General features: G+C 35.8%; 1 protein-coding gene across 1 annotated transcript in view; it reads left to right on the forward strand.

The window, feature by feature from the left end:
- Nucleotides 1-24351, forward strand: part of gemin5 (gem (nuclear organelle) associated protein 5) — a 69040-nt gene that overhangs the window by 4793 nt on the left and 39896 nt on the right. The window contains exons 3-12 of the mRNA XM_030154670.1: nt 4210-4391; nt 9096-9247; nt 9360-9458; nt 11662-11794; nt 13122-13287; nt 14408-14620; nt 15520-15605; nt 18096-18178; nt 21065-21201; nt 22592-22665. Of these exons, the coding sequence (XP_030010530.1) occupies nt 4210-4391; nt 9096-9247; nt 9360-9458; nt 11662-11794; nt 13122-13287; nt 14408-14620; nt 15520-15605; nt 18096-18178; nt 21065-21201; nt 22592-22665 (1325 nt within the window). The remainder of the gene's footprint in view (nt 1-4209; nt 4392-9095; nt 9248-9359; nt 9459-11661; nt 11795-13121; nt 13288-14407; nt 14621-15519; nt 15606-18095; nt 18179-21064; nt 21202-22591; nt 22666-24351) is intronic.

Genomic DNA, 24351 nt, shown 5'->3' on the forward strand with positions numbered 1-24351 from the left:
AAACTGAGTTAAAACCCAATGAGAAAATATGTTTTAAGAGTCAAAAATAAGATTCCGTTAACTCTAAAGGTGAAAAATGATCATTAAACCCACTGATAAATTCGCTTCTACAAACTGGACGAGTACAGACGAAAGCCAGAACTCCAGTAGAGGTAAACTAACTTCTGCTGTTTCAGAGGTTTTGGTATCTGTAGATGAAATTGTCGGTTTCGATGTCTCACTTTTTAATGTCCCGTTCGCTGAAGATGTGGTCTACTGAGAGGAAAATGAGCAGTGTGGGCTTAACAAGAAATAATGCGACGTGTGTGTATTGTTCAGGAAGACAAGCAGAACACCTGACTTTCAGCTGTTATCTGTGCAGGTCGTGCGCTGTAGCAACACAAAAACACCTCCCTCGGGGGTGTTTTTAACAGAGTTGTGAAGGTCAGGGAGGGAATTTCTCATTTATTTTCCATTATTTGCTTCAAATTATGGCTTTGAGGGAAAAGATAGATAAAAAGCAAATGGCACAAAGCTGAAAATCTAACCTTGAGCAGGTCACAGTTTGTCCATTTTGGTCTGTACTTTAGCTTATAAAATGGAGTTATGGTACAATACATAAAAATATGTGATATAAATCAATTTGATGGTGTTGTTCTTTTCTTTTGACCTTCCTGGTAAAGTTTTGGCAATATTATTATAGTACGCAGTGTTAGAAGAATAATAGTTGCATTATAAGTTTATATTTATGCGGTTACATTATTGTTATTATGAGGGTAGATATTCTTTATTTATTATGTTTTGGTATGAGGCTAAACTATTACAATCATTTACACTTTAAAACCAGTAATGATTCCATGCCAACTCACCCATAAGTCTGAACTTTTCCCATTTGATGTCCTAGATTTCTCAGTAAAAACTTTTACAAAGTTCATAGACATTTAAAAATCTTAAAGTTCTGCTCTAAATCCTTTTTATTTCTTAATTTTGACATTTAGTTCTGGGTATATGAAGCCTCACTGGGTGCTTATTTCTTTGTTTTTTATATATATATATATCAGATTGTATTGATATGCATATTATTTATACATTATTTTTTAACTTAACTAGCTGATACTCATACTCAAACTCATTTTGGTTCAGGGGCCATATTTAGCCCAATTTGGTCTCAAGCAGGGCAGACCAGCAAAATAATGACTTAATAACCTATAAATAATGACAAATCCAAGTGTTTCTTTTTGTTTTAGTACAAAAAACCCAATTAAATTATGAAAATATTTACATTTTACAAAAAAGATGTGAATAACCTGAAAAAACAGAGATTTCATTCGAAAAATTAGTGCAATTTTAACAATATTATGCCTCCACTTATTATTTATACATTTGGTAACAGGCAGAATATTGTTAAAATTTTGGAGTTTGGAACTAAAATTTGAACAATTTCTACAATATTACATCTCTTATTAACACAACTACAGATGACAGTGGATCCATAAATGCACAAAACATTTAGTAACAGGCAGAATATTGTTGAAATTGCCCATTTAGGGTTGTTCATCTTTGTTTTTATTTATGTATTTATTTGCATTTTATTGTGAAATAATAGTTTTGTAAATGTAAATATTTTCACAGTGTAATTCAATTTTTTCCACATGATTTTTCACAAAGAAAATTTGTAGTTGTCATTATTGTGTTAATTTTTGCACTTTCATCCTGCGGGCCGGAATGGATCCTTTGGAGGGCCAGATTTGGCTCCCGGGCCGCATGTTTGACACCTGTGCTCTAGACCTAAAAAAAAGAAATAAATAAAAAGATAGTATACACTATGTGGACAAAAGTATTGGAGTCTGGGATACAAAAAAATTATGAAAAATATCATAATATCTATATCATAATACTGGAAGGTCTCAGAGCATCTGTATGTGTATCTGCACAGTTCTGAGAAATTGAAATGTTTTTAACAGACCAATTTCATACCTACAGTTGAAGAATAATCCCATCTCCACATTGATTATCTCGGCAAGTTGATAGGACCAATATTTTGGGAGATATTAGTAATTTTGGTATACAGTAGCTTAGGGTTGGGCAATATGGAAAAAAAAATCATATCACGATAATTTTTTTCATATCAGACAATATCGATGTGTGTTGTGATATAAATCAAATCACTATTTTTGTCAAGCTTAAATTTTCTCTTACTCATAAGTTAGTTGTGAAGACATCAGAAGGTTATTTTTAATTTAAATGTGATTTATTTTCTGTCAGAGGATGAACATGACAGATGTGCTGAAGAACATTATAGAACTGTTTCAGATCAATAAAGCAGGTACATGTATTTAAAACTAAACTACAAGTCTGACCAGCAGGCAAATGATTTCAAGTTTTAAAAGAGAACACAAACAAAACAGACCATCTTTATGAAATAATGCCGGGGGTATATTCGTGGGGGTGCGTTCCTTAACTACCATAACTGGTGTAAACCGAAAATGAAACTTAACACACTTTGAACACCCGACTCCTGGCTTCTGTGCCGTACCCTACTTTTCAGTAACACTGGTCTACAATTTTTTTTAGAAATGATTTGCTTCAGAGATTAAATGTGCTAAATGTTACATATTTTGATAAGATTAATTGGAAAATAAATGACAAAAGTGCCGGTTTGCTGTTGTTTTCAAGGTATATGATTAAGTGTTATTACACATATATATTGGTTTATGTACATTTATATAATAGTTTTATAAATCTTCCACTAAATAGAACCTGTAAAGTGAATGTATTCTAATGTGCAGACAGTGTTTTGAAGTAGATCTTGTAGCTCTGAGACAAATATTCCTTTTGAGTCAAACCCATTCTCTCGTTAATTCTTGAATTTCACATTTTGACCAAAGGCTATATCTTGGAAAGTTCAGCCAACCAGCATTTTTGACTTGATTTTTCTTTATCAGTGACTCTCATGTGGTAAAATTTCATTACTTTTATTCTGTAAGCATTTTCCTTGTAGACCAGTGTAACCCGGTCACCCAAATTCTTGGTCACATTTTTTCCCGAGGGAACACTCATTACCTCCCGCTGTAGCCCAAACATTAGCGTGTATGCTGCGGCTGCTCTTACGCCTGTGCTGTGTGCGTCAACCTAGCTTGATGTGGCTCTAGCGTGATTGGTTCGGTGCAGGGCTGCTTAATTATGATTGCCTGTTCTTATATCTGTTAAAACATGGATGAATGAATTCTAGTGAAATTGTAGAGTTAAAAAAAAAAAGAAATTGTTTCGAGCATGTCTCATATTTCTATTGAGGAAAAGTTATTTTGTGGTATATATCATTATCGTTTTATTGCCGAGCCCTACAGTAGCCGTACTATCACGTTGCTATGCCCATGAAGGTTGATGGGAAACGCAGTGCCATGCTGCATGATGGGAAATGAAGTTAAAAACAGCTGATGCATTTACTAACTTCAGTACCGAAATATCGATATTAATATACCATGGGTCAACGCGCTAGTAGTTTTTATATTGGGATTAGGGATGTAATGATTATCGGTATAACGATAAACTGTGGTAAAATTGCAGACAGTTAGTATTACCGTTTAAATTCTAATTATCATGATAACTGTGTTTGATTAACGCACTTTTCCGGGGAAAACGCCTATGTAAATATCTGCTTTTATGTCAAATATTTGAATATAGTTTTAATTTATTACAATTTTAATTTTCTATACCTAATATTTGGAAACAATATTCACTTTTAAAGTCTTTGAAAAGATTCATTAAGCATCTTTGTGTTATTTATGCAATAAAGTATATACATTTTTCAAATTGGATTTTATTTTATTTTTTTGTGTTTTCTGGCCTTTTATGTTTTTATAGTAGATTAAAGTGAAAAAATAATAGACAGATGAGATAGACGAAGTTGTGCTGAAAAAAAAAGATACCAAACATGGGTATAGTAAACATTTGTTTATCTAGTATATAAAGGCAAAATCAAAAGGACTGAAAAACGGACAAAATAGGCTCAGATCACTAAGGGTTAATATTTGAATGTTTCTGCCAACAGAAAGTACATTGTACCAATTAATTTTTTTTTTTTCTAAAATACAACTTGGTTAAATTATTTCAGTGTGTGTAAATGCCTCAGAGATGGCTTTTACTTAATTTCTTTCAACATTGATATTTTTTAAAATCCATAACTATAATTTTAAATGTTCTACCTCTACATTTTTTGCGTCCACTTAGAACCCCGTCTCGGCTGTCCACTGGTCACCGGTGGATAAAAACCTGGTGGTGTCGGGTGATGAGAAGGGCATCATGGTGTGTCACTGGTTCCACACAGGAGACACCGCTAGCTTCTTCCCAGAGCCCAGGACCATCTTCTGCCTGAGCTGCTCCCCTCACACCTGGAGCTGTGTGGCTGTGGGGTAAGAACACCATGATGTCCCTAAAGAGTCTGATATGTTTTACACAATCCTTGGTTTTCTCTAAAATCTTCTTGTGAAGCCCTGAATATTCTAGCACAGGGCTGTCAATCATACGGCCCGTGGACCAAAACCAAGACAAAGGGTCAAATCCGGCTCGTGGGGTGAATTTGTGTAATGCAAAAATTACACTGAAGATATTAACAATCATTTTACTTCAGGGGCTAGAAACCACTAAAATAATAGCATAATAACCTATAAATAATGACAACTCCATAGTTTTCTTTTTTGTTTTAGTGTAAAACAATAGTTCCATTTACATGCCCCTTTTTGGGCATGCAAATGCAACTATATTGCTTTTCTTCTGTCTAAGATTGTTATGATTCTTGATATTTGTATTATTATGTATGTTTTGCTAGTTTGCATATGTCGAGGCCCAAAACGGAATCTGTCCCGATTCAGAATCGGGCCGGCCAAAAATGGAATTCCATTTGGGCCGGCCCGATTCTGAAGCGGGCCGGCCCAGAATGGAATTCTATTCTAGGCCAGCCTAGAATGGAATCTCTATAGGATTCCATTCTGGGCTGGCCCAGAATGGAATCCTAACTCAACCTGGCCGGCCCAATTCAGAATCAGGCCGGCCCAGATTGGAATTCTATTCTGGGCTGGCCTAGAATTGAATCCTGCTGCTATAATGTTATTTTTATACCATGTTTAATGCAAATGATCTAAATTATGACAAAAATCAATACATGGAATTTGCAAATATGTGAAAAAAAATGAAACAAACAACATTTTAATTGTAAACTATAATACACTTTATTTATAGGGATTCCATTCTGGGCCGGCCCAGAATGGAATTCCATTTTGGGCCGGCCCAGAATGGAATTGGCCGATTCTGAATCGGGCCAGATTCCGTTTTGGGCCTCGACACATACATGTTAGATTTCATTGCATGTTCGGAATAAATCACTAAATCATAAATCACAAAAAAGTAAAATTACTTGAAAATGTTTATATTTACAGAGAATCTTTTCACAAAAAATTTAAATAACCTGAATAAATATGAACAAAATGAAGTGCCCTAAGAGGAGGAAGTGCAATTTTAACAATGTTCTTAAATATTTTCAATAGAGCTGCACAATATTTTGCTTGAGCATCATCATCGCAATGTACGTGCGTGCAATAGTCACATGGCAGGTCCTGTAATATAGGAAGTAAATTAATTCAATGTGTGCTCATCTAAATTCCACCTGGGTACCTGACACACACTGCACACAGCGATCCACCGATCACAATCATTCTTAATTAGTTTGCCAAAGCAGACCACACCCCTGCACATGGAGTGAGTCGCTGGTAACAACATTGAAAAATGAGCAACAAACAAGAGAAAATCACCGAAAACGAAGACTTGGTGCCAAAAAGAAAAGCAACGTTAGTTATCTGGAATTATTTCAGCTACAAGAAGGATGATATTAAAACATGTGTTCTGTGTCGACAGTGTCTTGCACCTGTGACTACAACAAGAGGAAACACAACTAATTAGTTTGACTATTTACGTCGGTACCACACAGCTATTATATCCTCCTGAGTATTTTTTCATATCGCAATATATATCGCAGGGTTAAGAAAAATTGCAATGTCAGTTTTTTCCAATATCGTGCAGCCATAATTTTAGATGTATTTGTAAATCCACTGTAGGGCTGCACGATATTAGAAAAAACTAATATTGCGGTCTTTTTTTTTTTTTTTTTTTTTTTTTTTTTTTTAATCCTGTGATATGAAAAAATACTCAAGAGGATATAATAGCTGTGTGGTGCCGACAAATCTGTTAAAATAGCTGAAGATGATTTTCCATCGACCATTTAATTAATGGATTGTGCAAAATTCAGAGGAAAAATCAAACGGACTCTTTTTTTTGTAATTGTCTTTTTATTTTGAAAGACAAATGTCCATCACATACATTAATTACAGCCTTAGTCATTCAAGAACATAAAAAAGGACTGATGTAGAAAGTTTGAGTGATTATATGATTATATCCATACTGCTCTCCCAGGATTTCCTTTTATTGACCAGTAGTTTTCCAGTTGAAGCAGTAACAAAACAGAACAGAACAGGGTAGTACACTGCCTTATACAATCAAAACATCATATAAAAAAAGAGGACAGGTTTACACAAAGCACAAGTACAGTCAAATTAAATCAAATCTGATTGGTTTTACGTACTCAGTCCATTTGGACCAAACTTATAAAATTTTTCTCTTTCAACTTTGAGAGAAAAAGATGTCTTCTCCATAACATAAAGCTCATAGAGAATTCCAATCCATTCATCAGTGGTTGGTGGTTTTACTTTTAACCATTTCCTTATGACAGATTTCTTAGTGGCTGCCAATAGTATAGTCATCAGTTTTTTGTCTTTGATGTCCCATAATTCAAACAGTACATTGCCCAAATACATAGTTTCACATTTAAACTGAATGGTTACATTAACCCTTTCATGCACGAATTATGAGAACATTAAAGAAGATTTTTTTTTCCCAGGGCGTTTTTATTCCTCTTTAGGCAAGAAAAAAGAAACATTTTTATGAACCTTTTTTTCATGGAGTTACAAAAATGCCCACTCAGTTGGACACAACACAACACAAGCAAAGAAACATGCACTGACTGAAATACTGCGTGAAAACTATGAAATAAAAACATGTTTAATGCTGCTAAACTGATGTTTTCTCACATTTTAACATACCTGTATGGAGATAGAATGCAAAAAAAACCCCAAAAAAAACCTTTTTGTTTAAAAAATACAAAACAGTTAATTACAGTCTAATAACAATTAGCAACTTTTTAAAACTCAAACATGTTACTGCAGATTAGGTTTATCTAGAACAGCAAATTTACAGTAGTGGTATGAATTACAGAGTATGGGATGATGCATAAATGTCCACAGTGTTGGCTGATATGGAAATAAAACAACAAAAACCATAAATATGCAAGAGACCAGCTTTGAACAGCCGTCCACTGTAGTGACCATTATGCATGAAAGGGTTAAATACATTTTGTATATCGGCTAAAATTTGCTTAGAGGTCTTATTTCTGTCTTTGTGCATAAGAAATCAGTATAAGTGAATCCCCAAAGGAACTTTGTGTTGGTAAATGCAAGTTCTGCAAATTTACAGGATTTCAGTTCTGTTGCAACATGTTGATGGTCATATGAACTATGTTTTCAGGTCAAAAATGTCCAATTTCATCACAGTTAATGCTATATTTTCATGTCACAAATGGCCAAGTTATATTTGAACTGAATTTACCTGAAAAACAAATATTCTATTCTTTTAGATTCCCTGATTTTTCTTACAAGATTCTCTCCTACATATCACATGTTTTATTTTTACAGGTTCAGTATGGAGTATGGTGCTGATCCATCCTGCTTATGTTACACCAATACATACATGAAGAATGTCACACGTCACTTTTTAAATCAACAGTTTTTTAATAATAAGCATTTTTATAAAGAAATAACAATTCTATATTGTTATTTACTCTTTAGTATGATGATAAACTATACAATAAATAATTCTGATCCTAGTTTTTGCACAGGGATCATTTGTGTAAACGGTGACATGGCTGCCGAGCATCAGTATGATGGGATCCACAACAACCATGTCACATCCGTCCACTGACACATTTTGTGTTTTTGTGTCAGCTGTTATTGTTTTAGATCCACAATACTAACATTTTTGAATAAGAGCAGAATTTGCAATAGTAAGTCTGAGTTTATTCCTAATAAAGTACTAGTACTGACCAGATCATCATGGGTAATGTCACGTCCGTCCACCAGCAAAAGGTTCCACATACACGTGCTATTCAAAATCCAATATTTCTGAAAATAGAGCTTCCACTGTCAAATAATACAGGGTGGGGAAGCAAAATTTACAATATTTTGAGGCAGGGATTGAAAGACAGTGTATGACCAGTCAGTTTATTGAAAGTCATGAGAATTTATTTGCCACAAGAAAATCGACATAATAGAAAATGTTTTTACTCTATGTGTCCTCCTTCTTTCTCAATAACTGCCTTCACACGCTTCCTGAAACTTGCGCAAGTGTTCCTCAAATATTCGGGTGACAACTTCTCCCATTCTTCTTTAATAGTATCTTCCAGACTTTGTCGTAATAGTTTTGCTCGTAGTCATTCTCTTCTTCCATTATAAACAGTCTTTATGGACACTCCAACTATTTTTGAAATCTCCTTTGGTGTGACGAGTGCATTCAGCAAATCACACACTCTTTGACGTTTGCTTTCCTGATTACTCATATGGGCAAAAGTTTCTGAAAAGGTATGGATAATAGTGTTAGGTATGATTATGACATCAGTATATGTTTGGTTTCAAAGCAATTGACGTAGTGCCTGCTGAGAAAAAACAACTAAATGTTCATTGTAAATTTTGCTTCCCCACCCTGTACCAGTAGTCTGTGCACAAATGGATTAGCATTATTTCAACACAGTTCTATGCATTTCTTACTACTTTTTTTTTTTTTTTGACAAAAATGGCCACTCATTTGACCCCCTAAGTAAATTTTAGCTGATATGCTCGTGGATCTCTTCCCAGTAAGATCTTATTGCCTGGCAGTCCCAAAAAATATGGAAGTGGTTGGCTAAACAGACTCTTTATTCAGATGCCTTTTTTGCTGCTGTTACTTTGCTGTCTCAGGTACAAAGATGGAATGATCGTGCTGATTGACGTGAGTAAGAAAGGAGAGGTGATGCATCGTCTGCGGGGACACGATGATGAGATCCACTCTCTGGCGTGGTCATGGGTGGCCAGCGAGGATGCCCTCTATAGCCGACCTGAGGACAATGAAGGTATTAATGCATAAAAGTTTACCAGGATCTAATGCGTGGATGGACACTGTTTTCATGCATCTTCTTTTGTTCTTTTTTGTTTTGTTTTGTTTTTTTTTTTCTTTATCTGTAGGAACCAGCAGAGTGTCTGCAGGAGAGGAGGGAGGCTGTTATCTGGCATCTGGAAGCAAAGACCAGACAGTGAGGATCTGGAGCACCGCCAAGGCCAGAAGTAAGTGTCACACGAAGTTAAAGCACAAATGCTGAATTTTAGTATAAGGAAACTGATCTGTAACACACAGCCTGACTCAAATAAGACCCTATTTGGGTTTAAGGAAGCAAATAGTTCAGATCCTTCTGTTAGATACTTAGTGCAGGGATGAATATGTTTCAGTCACAATAAGTTCTTTAAGACTTTAACTGATGCAGTGAGTAGCAAGGTTATTATCATTAACGAAAACTAACGAAACGACGAAAAGTAGAATTGAAAAAACATTTTCGGTTAACTGAAATAAATAAACTAGAATTAAAAGAAAAAATGATAAACTGAAATTGTATTGTGTGCTTACTAGGGCTGAAAGATATATCGTTATCATATCGATATCGAGATTTGAACATTCAAAATATTAATATCGAAAAAGCAACGACATAAATGATATCGATTTCCTCCGTGCTCGCCCTGTATGTACAGCTCTGGAAGTAACAATAAATTTGATTTATTTGTACTTTATGTTAATGTTGATGACTGGCAATGAGTTCTTCTAAATAAAACTGCACTTTCCACATTCTTTTGTATTATGATGTTAGTATTTTTCTGAAAAATGCTTGGTTTTCAATGAACCTGTAGTCATATCGCATCGATATCGAGATATCTGGCATGAATATCGAGATATGAAATTTTGTCCATATCGTTCAACCCTAGTGCTTACAAAACTAACTAAAACGTATAAAAATTCTGGATAAAATTTCCTTTGTTTTCTTCTTTGTCAATGACTGATTGATATGGAATCAATTTATTTTGCTTGAGCAATTTTATCTGGCAGCACCATACGCCTCTTCAGGGTCAGTCACTTCTCATCACTTCTTGTTTATAGTCGGCTTCTTGTCCCCACCACCTGTGCAATATCTGTTAAATGTTCACAGTCTCCCATATTATCTCATCTTTCACACTATTTATCCCACAATATTTATTTTTTCATGTCATTTGCACTTCTTAATTCTATTTTTTACAAATATTTCTAGTTGCAATACTTTTTTTTAATGTAAATAAGTGTGCCTTTTTACTGTTATTTGTTGTAGCCTTGTAATTCTTGCACTAGACCGGAGAGCTTTACTTCAGTTTCATTTGACTTTGTACAATGACAATAAAGAGATTCTGGTTCTGATTCTTCTGATACCTGGAAACATGGAGACTAACATTGGGAGAAAGCAGCTGAGTCCAGTATGGGATTTATTTGACTATGATGGTGAGGAAGATAAAGGATATGAAAAAACTAATACTAAAACTAAGCATTTAGAAAAAAATGAAAACTAAAAAAAAAAAATAGCAAACCTGCTCTAAAAACTAATTAAAACTAATTGAATTGGAGAAAAAAAAGTCTAAACTAAATAAAACTAAACTATAATGAAAAATCTGAGACTATTATAACCTTGGTGAGTAACTTCTCATTTCTTATACAACCATCAGATTGTAGTGAGAATAAAGATTAGACTGTGTTTCAATGGAAAAAGGTCATGTGATGAATGCATCAGGATGAGAAGAGAGGTGGATAAAGTCATTACCCATCATGCCTAGTGCCTACAATACAAGCCTGTGGGGTCAGTGTTTTGATCTTGGGTTGATTCAGTTGGTCAGGTCTAGGTTGTGTCCAAAAAATGATAGAAAAAAATGTTGTGACATTGCATGGGCTTATTGAAACAACACTACAGTGAACACTTCGAAGCTAAATGTGGTTAAAAAAAAATACTACAGTTTACTTTTCTTTCTTTGGCCAAGAAAGCACCCCTCTTAAACTGTCTCTTTTTCCTTTTTTTACCTTTTAGTATAAATAATTTTGATATTGACTTGTAATGGGTCTTTAAAAAAGAGCAAATTTAATATGCGTAATGAAAACTAAAATTAGCAGTGAAAATTAACTGGGGGGTGTCCATGTACTGTAGCTCACATGGTAGAATGTGCAGAAAACAAACACATAAAATTCTGAAAAACAATTGAATTGAAAAAAAACAAAACAATAACAAAGCACAGTGTAAAATTAATTGCAGGTCATTTCAGGTTATTTTTCCCCTCATTTTGATGTTTGTGCTGCTGTAATAATTCATGAGAAATGTACCTAGAATGAGGATGATACTGTAACAGACACATTAGCGTAGCAATTTGTGAGTAAACTGAAATAAAAGTCATCAGGTTCTGTGTCATGTCCCTCCCTCTGCAGGTGTGATGACCCTGAAGCTGCCATTTCTGAAAAAAAGAGGCTCAGCCGTCGACCCCGGGGTCAAAGAAAGACTCTGGCTCAACGTGCACTGGCCGAAGGGTCGAGCCACGCAGCTTGTGTCAAGTTGCTTCGGGTAAATAAAAATCTTTTTTATCACAAATAGGTTGAGAAGATGTCAAAATAAAAGAGAAAAGAGATATTGAAACCTTATTCCCTTTCACTAAGACAGAAAAAATCTCCTTTAAAAGTTGGTTGATATATAAATTCTGTATGCTTTTCACATTAGATCTGAGGGTTTGTTGATTTTAGTTTAGAAGAAAACAAACACGGAAAATGACTGGATAAAATAATGACTGAAATAGGAGGTTTTTCCCAAATTTTTGCATATTATCTAATAATTAACAGCTTTCTTGGTTGATTAGTCAGAAGAATAGAAAATGTCAGCAAATTACACATTTAAAAGCAATGTGCTTTAATAACTTTTTTGATTGGGCATTAATGTGGAAGCCTAATACATTTAGTTTAGTTCAGGTGTGACAAAGAAACTCATCAAATCCTTATGTTTGAGAAGCTGCAACTACTGAACGGTTGGTAATTTGGCAGAAAATGTTCTAAAAACAGGTAGTAATTGATGATCGCGACTCTGTGGCGATGTGCTCTCACCATCATATGGACATAACAGACATAACACAACAAAATAGTATAACATAGCATAATATAGCATAGCATAACATAGCATAACATAACATAGCATAACATAACAGTATAACATAGCATAACATAGCATAACGTAACATAGCATAACATAGCATAGCATAACATAGCATAACATAACATGACATAACACAGCATAACATAACATAGCATAACAGCATAGCATAACATAGCATAACGTAACATAGCATAGCATAACGTAACATAGCATAGAATAACATAGCATAACATAACATAGCATAGCATAACATAATATAATATAGCAAAACATAACATAGTATAGCATAACATAACATAGCATAGAATAACATAGCATAACATAATATAGCAAAACATAGCATAACATAGTATAATATAGCATTACATAGCATGACATAACAGCATAACATAACATAGCATAACATAACATAATATAGCATAGCATAACATAGCATTGCATAACATAGCATAACATAGCATAGCATAATATAACATAACATAGCATAACAAAACATAACATGTGATTTTATTGATCCCACCTTGAGGAAATTACAGTGTTTAGAGCAGCAAAATACAGAAAACAAAGTGCAGAAGACAGGCAGAACATTAAAGAGTGAAACCAGAAATATAAGAGTATCTGCTATTCACTAAAATTTTCTGTACATACATTCATATTATTTACATATTTTCAGTATAGCTGCCTGATACACTGTACATAGTTGTCTTCTACAGTTTCCATTAGTTACTGAGTGTGTTTGCGTCTCCAGTGGTGAGTTGGTGATGTGGGATTTGACGAGGACAGGAAAACAGAAGTGGACTGTGTTCGGGACGAGTTCAGAGGGGCAGAACCACAGTCGGATCGTCTTCAACACCAGTTTGGTCCAGTTGCAGGATGGCAGAGAGCTGCTCATCAGCACCTCCATGGACCGCGAGGTGGGCGACCACGCTGCCAGTCTGAAATACTCAATCCTCTGGCCTCTTAGAATTTTATATTTATTCATTTAGTTGTCTTTAATTTTTCCTGGAGTGGTTTTTGGGTTTCACTTTAGATTCACAGTGGCTTTAGCCCTATTGCTGTTTTAATCCAAATAACCTTTTGTTTCATTATTTCAGAGTTAAAGGTGTGTCTGAAAGTTATTATTGTTCTAAAATTGTGTCTGCGTTTTAACTTTTATGTTTCTTTTTGCTGTTTATGTCAAATACGTCATTACACATTAAGAAATGTACAACTTACAATAGACTTCCTAAAGATTAGAATAATATGATTTTGTATTGTTTTGTTGTTTTTCTTTCATCACCAATTCATGTATTCTTACTTGGAATCATTGGCTTAGATCAAATCAAAAGTATTTATATTGCGCCAAATCATAACACAAGTTATCTCATGACACTTTACATATAGAGCTGGTCTAAACCAGACTCTTCAGCCAGTTTACAGAAACCCAACAGAATCATCCAGGAGGAAACAATTGGTGACAGTGGCTTGACCATTTGGGGTTAAAGAGAGAGGGTTAAAGGAAGAGAAAGAGAGAGAGAGATTGGGGGAGGAGGGAGAAGGGGGGGCATAGGGGTAGACACATAGATGGACAGCAAACTGAACTAGAACTGTTAAAAACTAGAACTGCTGGTACTAGTATTATTACCAATAACTAAAACAAATGTCCATGACTGTTAATACTACTACTGCAAGTACAAGTATTAACAGTGGATATACTACCACTGCAACTGTTAGTGCCAGTAGTAGAAACCTCTACCATCTATGTAGCTATTTAATAAACACTATCACATATGGATAAATGAGTGATGACAATGGAGGCAGGAGAGAAGCAGGACCTCAGCAGCAGGTCCAGAGACGATCCAGGGAAAACCTGAGATGACTGTAAAGATGCACAAAAATGTATAAACCTGCAAGAATTTTAAGTAAAATACCAAAGATCTGCTATTTAAGTAAATATATTTAGGACTTTGGTTGTTATAAAATAAGAGATGAACTGTAAAAACAGACTCTGCTGTTGCTAAAGTACTCTTTTTTTTTTCATTTTCTTTTCTCCAGGTTAAATGTTGGGACCTGGCGTCTCTGGACTGCTGCTGGACTCTCCCCACTCTGGGCGGCTTTGTCTACGCCCTGACTTTCTCGCCCGTGGGTGTAGGCTGCCTGGCACTGGGCGTCGGCGACAACATGATCCGGGTGTGGAACACCCTCACGACTCAGAACCAGTACGACACCAGGTTGTTCTGGCAAGGCATCAAGTCCAAAGTCACAGCGGTAAGAGGGGACGAAATCCCAAAATCTGACTCGGTGTGTAGACAGAACACGTGGTTTCAGGGTTCATCTTTTAGCTGATGTTCTCATCAGGTATTTATTTGAAGGTGCACATGACTTGACTGACCTTGAAAGGTCAAACCCAAGGTCATCTATGTCCACATTTCTAGGAACTTCTTCTCCAAAACCGTCAGCCAGAATCAATTGAAATTCATAGCAGAGGTTCCTTGGGGAAAGGTCTACCCAGTTTGTTCAAAGAATTGAGAAATATTGATATTTGAATTTTTTAGGAATTTTTGAAATTTTAAAAATCCCCAATGGTTTATAATGGGAAAAATTTCAGTGCTATAACTTCAACACAGTTGAAGATATTGATATAATTACTATTAGCAATAGATAGGAAGTCACATATGGGCTTTCATTTGGTGCCATGACCTTTGACCTTGAGTGACCTGGAAAGGTCAAACAAATGTCAATTAATGCCAATTAATGTCTTTAAATATGCCGTTGGACTACAGGACCCTTGGTCCTATTCTTTTTGATATTCAGAGAAACTTTTATTAAACAAAAGTGTCTAGAAATTCTTGGTTCTGGCTTCTCAGTTGTGATTATTTTATACTTTTTGTCCAGATGAGATGAAGTTAATCTTTGGATTACAAGAACAAAAAAGTCAAAAGTTAAAATTAGACTCTGTCAGACTGATTACTTTCCTGAGGATTTTAGCTAAAGTTTTAGGATCTTACAGCACATATACACAAAAGAAAATAGTATATAATAAAAAGTAGTTTAATTAAGTTAGGCCTTGGCAGAATATTAAACTTTGAGGCGGTGTCCAATATTTGTTCAGGGTAGTCTTTCAATTGATGCGACTTAAAAGGGTCTTTTCCTTCCATGCTTTGCAGCTGGCCTGGCATCCAAGGAGAGAAGGATCACTGGCATTTGGAACAGATGATGGAAAAGTTGGCATCTATGACGTCTTCTCAAACAAGTAAGAACGTTGCGTGATCTGTATTTAAGGTTTTGTGCAGAGATGTTGGACCTCATTATGAACATGAGCATGGACTTGAAGGGTTGAAGTTGCTGCAGCACTCCCCACTTTAGATGAAGCAGAATTCTTTACCCATAATCATTACCACGGTGTCAAATTCTGCACAATGATGTGTTTGGTTGAAACTGATTCTAGTGTCTGTTGGATCCAGTGTAATAATCAGTTATGTTGGATGCTTTAAGCCCAGATATTCTAGAATAGAATAGAACAGAATTGAATAGAATAGTGTTTTTTGTCATCATGTGTGCAGTGAAATTAGGAGTGCTACTCCAGTCACTGCAACAATATTAATAATACAAAAAATAATACGTTAGAAAATAAGAATAGAACGGATATAAAATTACAAAAACTAAAAATAAGATAGGAAAATAGAATCTAAAATTTGACAAAAGTAAATAAGAATATAACTAAAAGTAGAATAAAAATTAAAATAGACAAAATTAACATATTAACGGTGTGTATATCTATGAACTCCAGTCTATAGAAAAATAGTGCATTTATGTTTGGATAAATATTCAATAAGTATCACGTTGTTATTGCAAGAACAGAGGATTTTGCACAAACTGTGGAAGATTATTGCATGACTTATTGGACGTAATTCACATTATACAGGCTTATTGCATATTTTTGGAAATGGTTGCCTGAGATGCATTGAGGGAGGTGATTGTACAGATTGTGCAGTGGACGGCTGTGGAATAATGCTTCATTTCCACCCAAATGCAGTAGATTCAGGGTGGTGAACCAACCGCTAGAGGACTTTTTTTTTCTCCATATAAATTCTGCTTTCTTGTAATGATTCTGATAATGATAATGTTCTTCAAGATACAAATGCATTAGTTTCTTCAATAATTCACATGTGAGTTGATTATGATAATCTTGTCAACTTCTGTATTTCAGAAAATGTTGTATATCCTCCTGAGACCCAACAATGCATTTTTGTCCACTGTAGGGGACAAGAGTATCACGGCTTTAGTAAAAGAAAACAACAAAAAAAAACACTGTTCACTGCAAAGGGTATTCCATAAAAATTCTAAAAATGCATCTGAAACAACTGTTGCATTTATTGCAATTATTTAATGTGAAAAAGCCTAAACTTGTACTTTTCTGGGTCTCAGGAGGATGTCAAATATTTTTTTTTTGTCAGTTTTTAATAGTGGGAGTAAGTGGGGACTGCGTGATGGCAATGAGTATCTTTTTTTTTTTTTTTTTTTTCAATTTTGAGGTTAATCGCCGTATCACACATCACACTTTGACGCCATCTATTACATCTCATCGTGGTAGAAACAACATACTGTTCATTAGAGCCTGTAACTGTAAAATAGGCACTTAACCACATGTACATAGTACAGGAAGTTAATTATACAGGGTGAGTCAGAAAAAACGCTCTTTTCATTTAAAGAAATTGTACCACTGAAATGGAAATGCTTATTTTTCTTTTGATCATACAGTCATATTGATGTGGTTATTGAGCATGTCTGGCGATTGAATCATTGATTTATGGCATAGCATAACAGAGGGAATGTCCGTTGTTTATTGTGCACCGAAATATCTGCCAACACAGTTTATGCCACCGTGAATGAAATTGAAATTGTCAACCATTACAGCATGTTTACTCGCCATCAAAATGTTTTGTCTCAACGAAGTCGTCCGGCACGACCTTCAACCTGGCTACCGTTCAGATTGATGCAAATCTGTGCTCGTTGTCGCATCTCTAACACAGCTCTTCTCGCCATTCGTGTTCGTCGTAGGGCTTGGATTTCAGCCGTGATGCGATTTCGGAGTTCCTGAAGAGTTTGTGGAACAGTCTGATACACACGGTTTTTAAGATACCCCCACAAGAAAAAATCAAGGGGGGTCAAGTCCGGGGATCTAGGTGGCCACTCTCTCTCCTGACCCAAACAGACAACTCGATGAGGAAATAATACCTGCAGTCGCTGTGGTCTTGCCATGATGAAAACTCCCTGGGCACTGTCATGTAGGCCTATGTCCTGAGTGTGAAAGCAAAGCCCCGACTCCTGTAATTGTTGTCAATTTCAAGTTTGTTCACTGTGGCATACATTGTGTTGGCAGGTATTTCAGTGCCCAATAAACAATGGACCTTCTCTCTCTTATGCAATGCAATAAATCTATGACTACATCACCAGACATGCTCAATAACCACATCAATATGACTGTATGGTCTAAAGAAAAATCAGTGTTTCCGTTTTAGCAGTACAATTTCTTTAAGTGGAAAGAGCGTTTTTTCTGACTCACCCTGTAATGCGTTTTCAAAGGGGAATTGGTCCATCTCCCAGAATTCCCCCACTTTCCAGACGGCTGATTCCACACTTCTTCTTTCCTGTTTCCTGTAAAATAAGTCTCTGTGCGTGGACTCATGTTTCTCTTTCGGCACTGCATTTAAAGCTTTGTTCTGCTTCGTCTCCTTCTCAGGCCTCCACAGATATCGAGCTCCTATCACAGAAAAACAGTCTACACACTGGCCTGGGGGCCCCCGGTCCCCCCGATGTCATTTGGTGAGTTCCTAATGAACTTTTAGTAACTGCGGCTGTTTGTTTTGAACGTTCTGACCCAGCAGAAACACCGGCAGTGGGACGCCGAAAACCAGCGACTCAGCGAAAAAAGCCCAAACATCTGAGCAGCCTCTTGTAATCGACTCGGTAATTGAATGAGCTGAAAGAACACTTACGGCTCACCTCCCCCCGTCGCAGCCACTCGTAGGGAAATCAAGACGCAGGAAGTTAATTTTAGCAGCTGTCGGGAGATGACATTTTGATTAGCGTATCAGTCACTTGCCTTCGAAAGCCATAAACGTAATTGTTGCCGTGCCAACAATCTGCCGTTGGTTCCTAAACGAACAAAAGCCGTGTTAATTTGTTTCCCCGCAGTACCGGCTCCGTTCTGCCTTCTGATTGGTTCACGTTGCCAAGATGACTTATCATAGACGTGCGAAGGAAATTGTGACCACCTGCTTCCTCCAGCTAAGACTTTCAAACGTCACATTCCAATTTGTGTCTTTATCTTTAAGATTTTAACACATGGAGTGCGTGAAAAGCAGATTAAAGCAAATACGATGACCATCTGCTGCCTGCATGAAACAGTTTGATAAAAGCGGGCGACAACATCACATGTATTAAATCCATTTTAGCGACAATGGAGCATGGAAAGGAGGGACTTAAAAATGCTTTATTTTAACCCTTTACAGGCCGCTTTTTTCTTTTTTTTCAGATTTTTATTTAGAAATACTGAGAAAAGTTCAACATACATTTAAATTACATTGTGGTCACGTAACAAGTATGTGACCAATGACCAATCTTTCCATTCTCAACATTTCAGTTTTTCTTTTTTTTTTTTTTTTTTTTTTTTTTTTTGTGTTAATAAACAAAACAATTGAACAGTGAACAATGGATGCATTGTTACATAAAGAAAACACATACGAAAGACCAAGAGACTTTGACCTCCTCTTTCTAAAGAAAAAAAAGAAAAATAAATAAATGAATAAAATATGAAAAGTAGAATTAATTAATTACTCAAAAAACATGACAATTCCAGATATATTGTCATTATATTGTCATTTCTTGTACATTGAGAGTTCCAACAGATTGTGTTTGATAAGTGTAAACAAAAAATATCCACTTTGACCATAGATCTGAAAATTTGTTCATTTGTAATCGAAGGGAGAAGGTTTGTGTTTCCATCTGGTAAATTTCATTCACAATATCTACCCATTTTTCCAGATTAGGTGGTTCAGGTTGGAACCAGTGCCTGATCATAGCCTATTTGCTAGCAGTTATTAAAATTCTATACAAGTAGGCATTGTTCACTAAAATTTCAGTTTTTCCCATAATTAAAGTGGCAAATTCAAAAGGTAAGGTAACATTAAGTATATATTCTATATTTTTGCGTATATCATTCCAAAATTGTTTTATTTTTGGGCAGTCCCAGAATATGTGCCAGTGATTGGCATCTTGGCTTCCACACTGTCTCCAGCACTTAAGCTCCTCCCCGCAACACCTTTACAGGCCACTTTTATAGAAATACGCTGAATTTCAACATTTCAATCTTAGTGTGTTATTGGAGGATCTAACAAGACTTTATTACTTTTGTGAAATTTTCCAAAGTTGTTTATTATGTAGAAAATCAAGGTCAATGAAATGACCATATTTGGTTCCTTACCTGAAAATGGGCAAAAAAAAAAAAAAATCTAAGAGGAAAATTAAAAAAAAAACAAAAAAACAAAAACACATGTAAGGTGAAAGGAACGTGCATTTTGGAACATTTGAAAAAGATAAATGCTGATCCAGACCCCTGTCCACATCCACATGATCCCTTTGAACATCATTCCTTACATTAGTACCATTACTTCATGGTACCGAACAAAGCAGGTAAACTCACTGTTCACGCAGAAGTGGACCTTACAGACCCTGTAGACCACATTGGACCTGAGACTGTTAACTCACTGTCCTCACTGGAACTGTTGCTGTCGCTGTCTTGTAATGTATGTGGAAATGACCAAAAATAGTCACTTGCCTGATAAAGGGTTAAGGACTCCTTTATTTTAATTTTATTATTCAGTTTTAAATCTAAGTAAATTCTTAGATTTATTTCCCAAATAACATGATCAAATGTATAACTAGAAAAGCACTCGGAGAGCGCAGACCTCCGCCAAGGCAGATCAGTGCCTGCCCCCCCTCCAATCACCACCAAAATTTAATCATTTGTTCCTTGTGCCAGTATCAACATTTCCTGAAATTTTCATCCAAATCCGTCCGTAACTTTTTGAGTTATCTTGCACATGGACAGACAGACAGACCAACCAACGCCGGCAAAAACATAACCTCCTTAGCTGAGGTAAAAATAGATAAATAATACACTTTATCTATCTTGAGTTGACTCATTTCTCAGACTGAAAGGGATGTTTAATGGAAATGTGAAGGTTTAGAGGCCAAATGGGCTAATTATTTGTGAGTAGAAGGTGTCACCATTAATTTTTTGTTTAGAAATTAAATCAAAATGTTTCACTGACTGCAGATCAGAAAGTTTACCAGTAATTTAACAGTCTTTCTGTTTGATATTTGCATGTTTTTCCATGTTTCTTTAACGCTGTGTATATTATTTGCTTGTGTTTACCTTTGAGAAGAACAAGACAGTTTTTCAGGATACTCTATCTTTATGGGACTGTTTTCAGACATTTAATAGAACTTAATTTAACCATTTAAAACAGTCCATGGTGCGTTGAGATGTTTTTCAAGACATTTTATGAATCTGACAGACATGTCAATAGTAACACTATCATCAATGAGGCATAGTACAGTCATAATCATGTAGTTCAGAGCTTTAAAACCTTGTGTAAATGTGCAGTAATTCTTTAAATACATGTGTTTTGTCTGTATTTTGTTCAGGAGCAGCAGAAGGAAAGGCAGCCTACAGTCTGTACAGCTGTGCTGGCGAAGGCATCATCCTGCAACACGACCCGTATAAGCTGAGTGGAGAGGCGTCAGACATTGATAAACTGATCAAAGACACCAACAACATCCAGGTGGGAAGTGTAGAGGTTTTTTTTTTTTTTTTGTTTTTTTGTTTTAGTGATGGTTAAAATGTAAAATGTACCCAGTGTCAGGTCACAATCAGGCTAAGATATGCCATTAGAGATGCAATGTAATTCTTCTGCATCAGCAATGTGTTCAATAAAAATACATGAATAAATACATAGAAATCTAAACTCTCTAAAATTGTATAATCCTTATGCGTAGACTGGGGTATATTATTTTACTGATGCCAATAGCTGGACATCACTGCAGTTCTTTATTGAGTTTATTGAGTTTCCTGTCATTTGGCAGACATTCTAACTTGCACTATTGTCATCTTTTCTTAAAAATAAAATTCATTTCAGTCTTATGCACACGACGCCAATTCAGTTAGATATCTGACTCTTATACTACAAATTCAGTCGGCATTCTCAAAGGACATAACACGAGAAAATATACCAGGAACTCTGACTTTGGTCATTATCAAAAAACAAAAATACGAGATTTATATTAAAAAAGCAGATAAAAGACAGTACTTTTTATTTAAGATGACCAATATGTGATGTATACAATGATTATACAATGTAAATAAATGCAAATATTAAGAGATAATAGGGAAATAATAAAAAAAAGAGAGATAAGGGAGATAAGGAAAATGTCTTTTTTTGTCAAAAAGAAATGCATAAATCATAAACATTCAAACATTAATCGATGATCATGATAAACACAGTGAACAGTATCAACTATTACTGTTCATTGAATTCAGATCGACATATCAAGATAAAATAAGATAAGATTTTATTGATCCCACCATGGGGAAATTTCACAGTTGGCAGCAGGAAGTGACAAGAATAAAGCACAAGGAAGACCAGTTGAAAATATGCACTGTGAAACATGAAAAGTATAAAGAGAAAAAGAAAAACATCTGCTATTTATATGAATTTTGCTAGAAATTTAAATAATATGTACACATTTACAATATGGAGGCACATGCACATGGGGGGGTGTTAGTGAGATAATGTATAAGAAGTACAAATGTAAAGGTTGTTTCAGACATTTTGTGAAAGTTTCATACTGAGCTCTCTGTTGTGAGGTTAATGAAGCCATGAACATACTCATTAAACAGTAAATCCCCAGGACGTTTGTGGCTAACCTGCTAAAAAGAGGACCAGATCCCAGTGGTCTGCGCTAAAATCTGACTCTTTGAGAAAATAAAACTCAATCATAAAGAGTAGAAACAGAAATCCAACTTTCTCCTAAACCGGGGGAGGGGGGGGGGGTGGTCTTCACCTGCCCTCCGTGGCTTCAGGGTCTGGACGGTGCACATCCCACACTTTGTTTCACGTTCACTGCTGAATGTAAATGGAGGTAATTTGAATTGGTCACTGTGTTTCCCAACAGCACAAGCTGTCGCCGCACACCGACCTCAGCTGGAAGCCAGACGGGAAAGTGGTCGCCATCGGCAACGAGGATGGGTGAGTGAACAAGGAGTCATGGGAAGAACCAAGTGTCCCCAGTGTCCAGACTATAGAATTAAAAAGTGACTCTGTCTATTAACAAAATTAGGCCCTAAGTTTGGAAAGTCACCCAAGCCTGAAATAATAGATTCTGACTAAAAACTAAAAAAAAAAGAAGCAGTTTTTGGGTCATTTTAGGTTTACAGTCGGCACTATTTATTTATGTATTTATTTATATATAGTATAGTACAGTATAGTCAGGGTTCCTACACAAGTATGGAAAAGTATGGAAAGTATGAAAAGTATGTCCATATAGTGTATATCAAATTCGTACAATGTCATAGTCCTAATATGAGTGGATTGAACGCATGTAAACATAGTGACTGTTGTACGTCGTTACCACCTGTAGATCAGAATAGTGTGCCCCCAATCGTTGACCTGTGTATTACTCGTATAAAGGTAGGGTGGCCAGGTGTCCCGCATTATGACCATTTTTTCCACGGCCTGCAAATTGAGACGATGTCCCGCATTTCATTGGCTCTGTCTCTCCAAAGTGCAGGACAGTTGCCTCCCTTCAAATATGAATTTCATTTTATAGTGGTGACAGCGCTATCACCATTGGCTGTGTCCGCTGTCAATTAACCAACATGCACGTGGGGTCAGGAGTCCATCAACCTGTCACCGGCGTCCTCCTGAGCTCCGCCCATTGACGCACAAAAAACAAAGGGAAAAGCCTCACACACCAGCGTGCAAATATTGGTGAAAATCATGGAAAATCCACGCAAAAAAAAAGATGCAGCTACAGAAAAAAATGGGAAAATGTTTATACAATGGGTAAAAATGGTGGGGGATGATTCACAGTGGGTACTCTGCGAACTATGTCAAACTTCTTTCTCCATCGCGCATGGAGGCAAGTAAGACTTGATGCAACGCACTGTATGTATGTGATGTTTGGTTAGATTTGATCCATATGCCCTTTTACCTACTTTTAAATTTGGAGTTTGAACTGAGAGACTTGAGAGGACAAAATATGCTTTTGTTAAGTATGTGGATATTTGTTTTTTGACAAAATTCCACAGGATATTTACTTTATCTTATTCTATTTTTATTACTGTGTTAGAACGCTAAATGTTTGACTGTTCTGTGTTTGGATGCACAAAGTTTTTTGGTCCAAGTAATTTTAGGTTAGCTGGAAATGGATACAGCTGTTCTAATGTTGTCAGTTATGCCTTTTTGTTTTATTGCACATAGATTAGTTTACCTTTGAGGGTTGAGAACAAGTTCTCAAATAAAAAAGCTGATTTTCTAAAAGTATTTAATTACAATATTGGAAACTTGAGGTTTCTTTTTTTGAGTTTTTACAAGTAGGTTTTTTGTTTTGTTTTTACAAGCAAAAAAAGTTGTTGAAACCTTTGCAAAAAAGCAAAAAATAAATGCCCAGTGCAAAAATATGCATACTGTGTGCAACCAAATCAAATTGTTGTTATTCATTTTTATAAGCTCGACAATAAGATGGACATTGTTTAAAAATCTAAACTTTGTTCCAGCATTACAGTTACGTGTCCCACATTGTCCCACACAAACACACTCGTTGTCCCGCAGGTGGCTTGTAGGCACCTGGTCACCCTATATAAAGGGTTAAAAAGAAAACAAACTTCCAGTAAACCTTGTATTGCTCTCCTCTGTCTGACTACCATCTCTGCG

This window comes from Sphaeramia orbicularis, chromosome 14 (assembly GCF_902148855.1).
Source record: "Sphaeramia orbicularis chromosome 14, fSphaOr1.1, whole genome shotgun sequence".
Taxonomy (NCBI): domain Eukaryota; kingdom Metazoa; phylum Chordata; class Actinopteri; order Kurtiformes; family Apogonidae; genus Sphaeramia; species Sphaeramia orbicularis.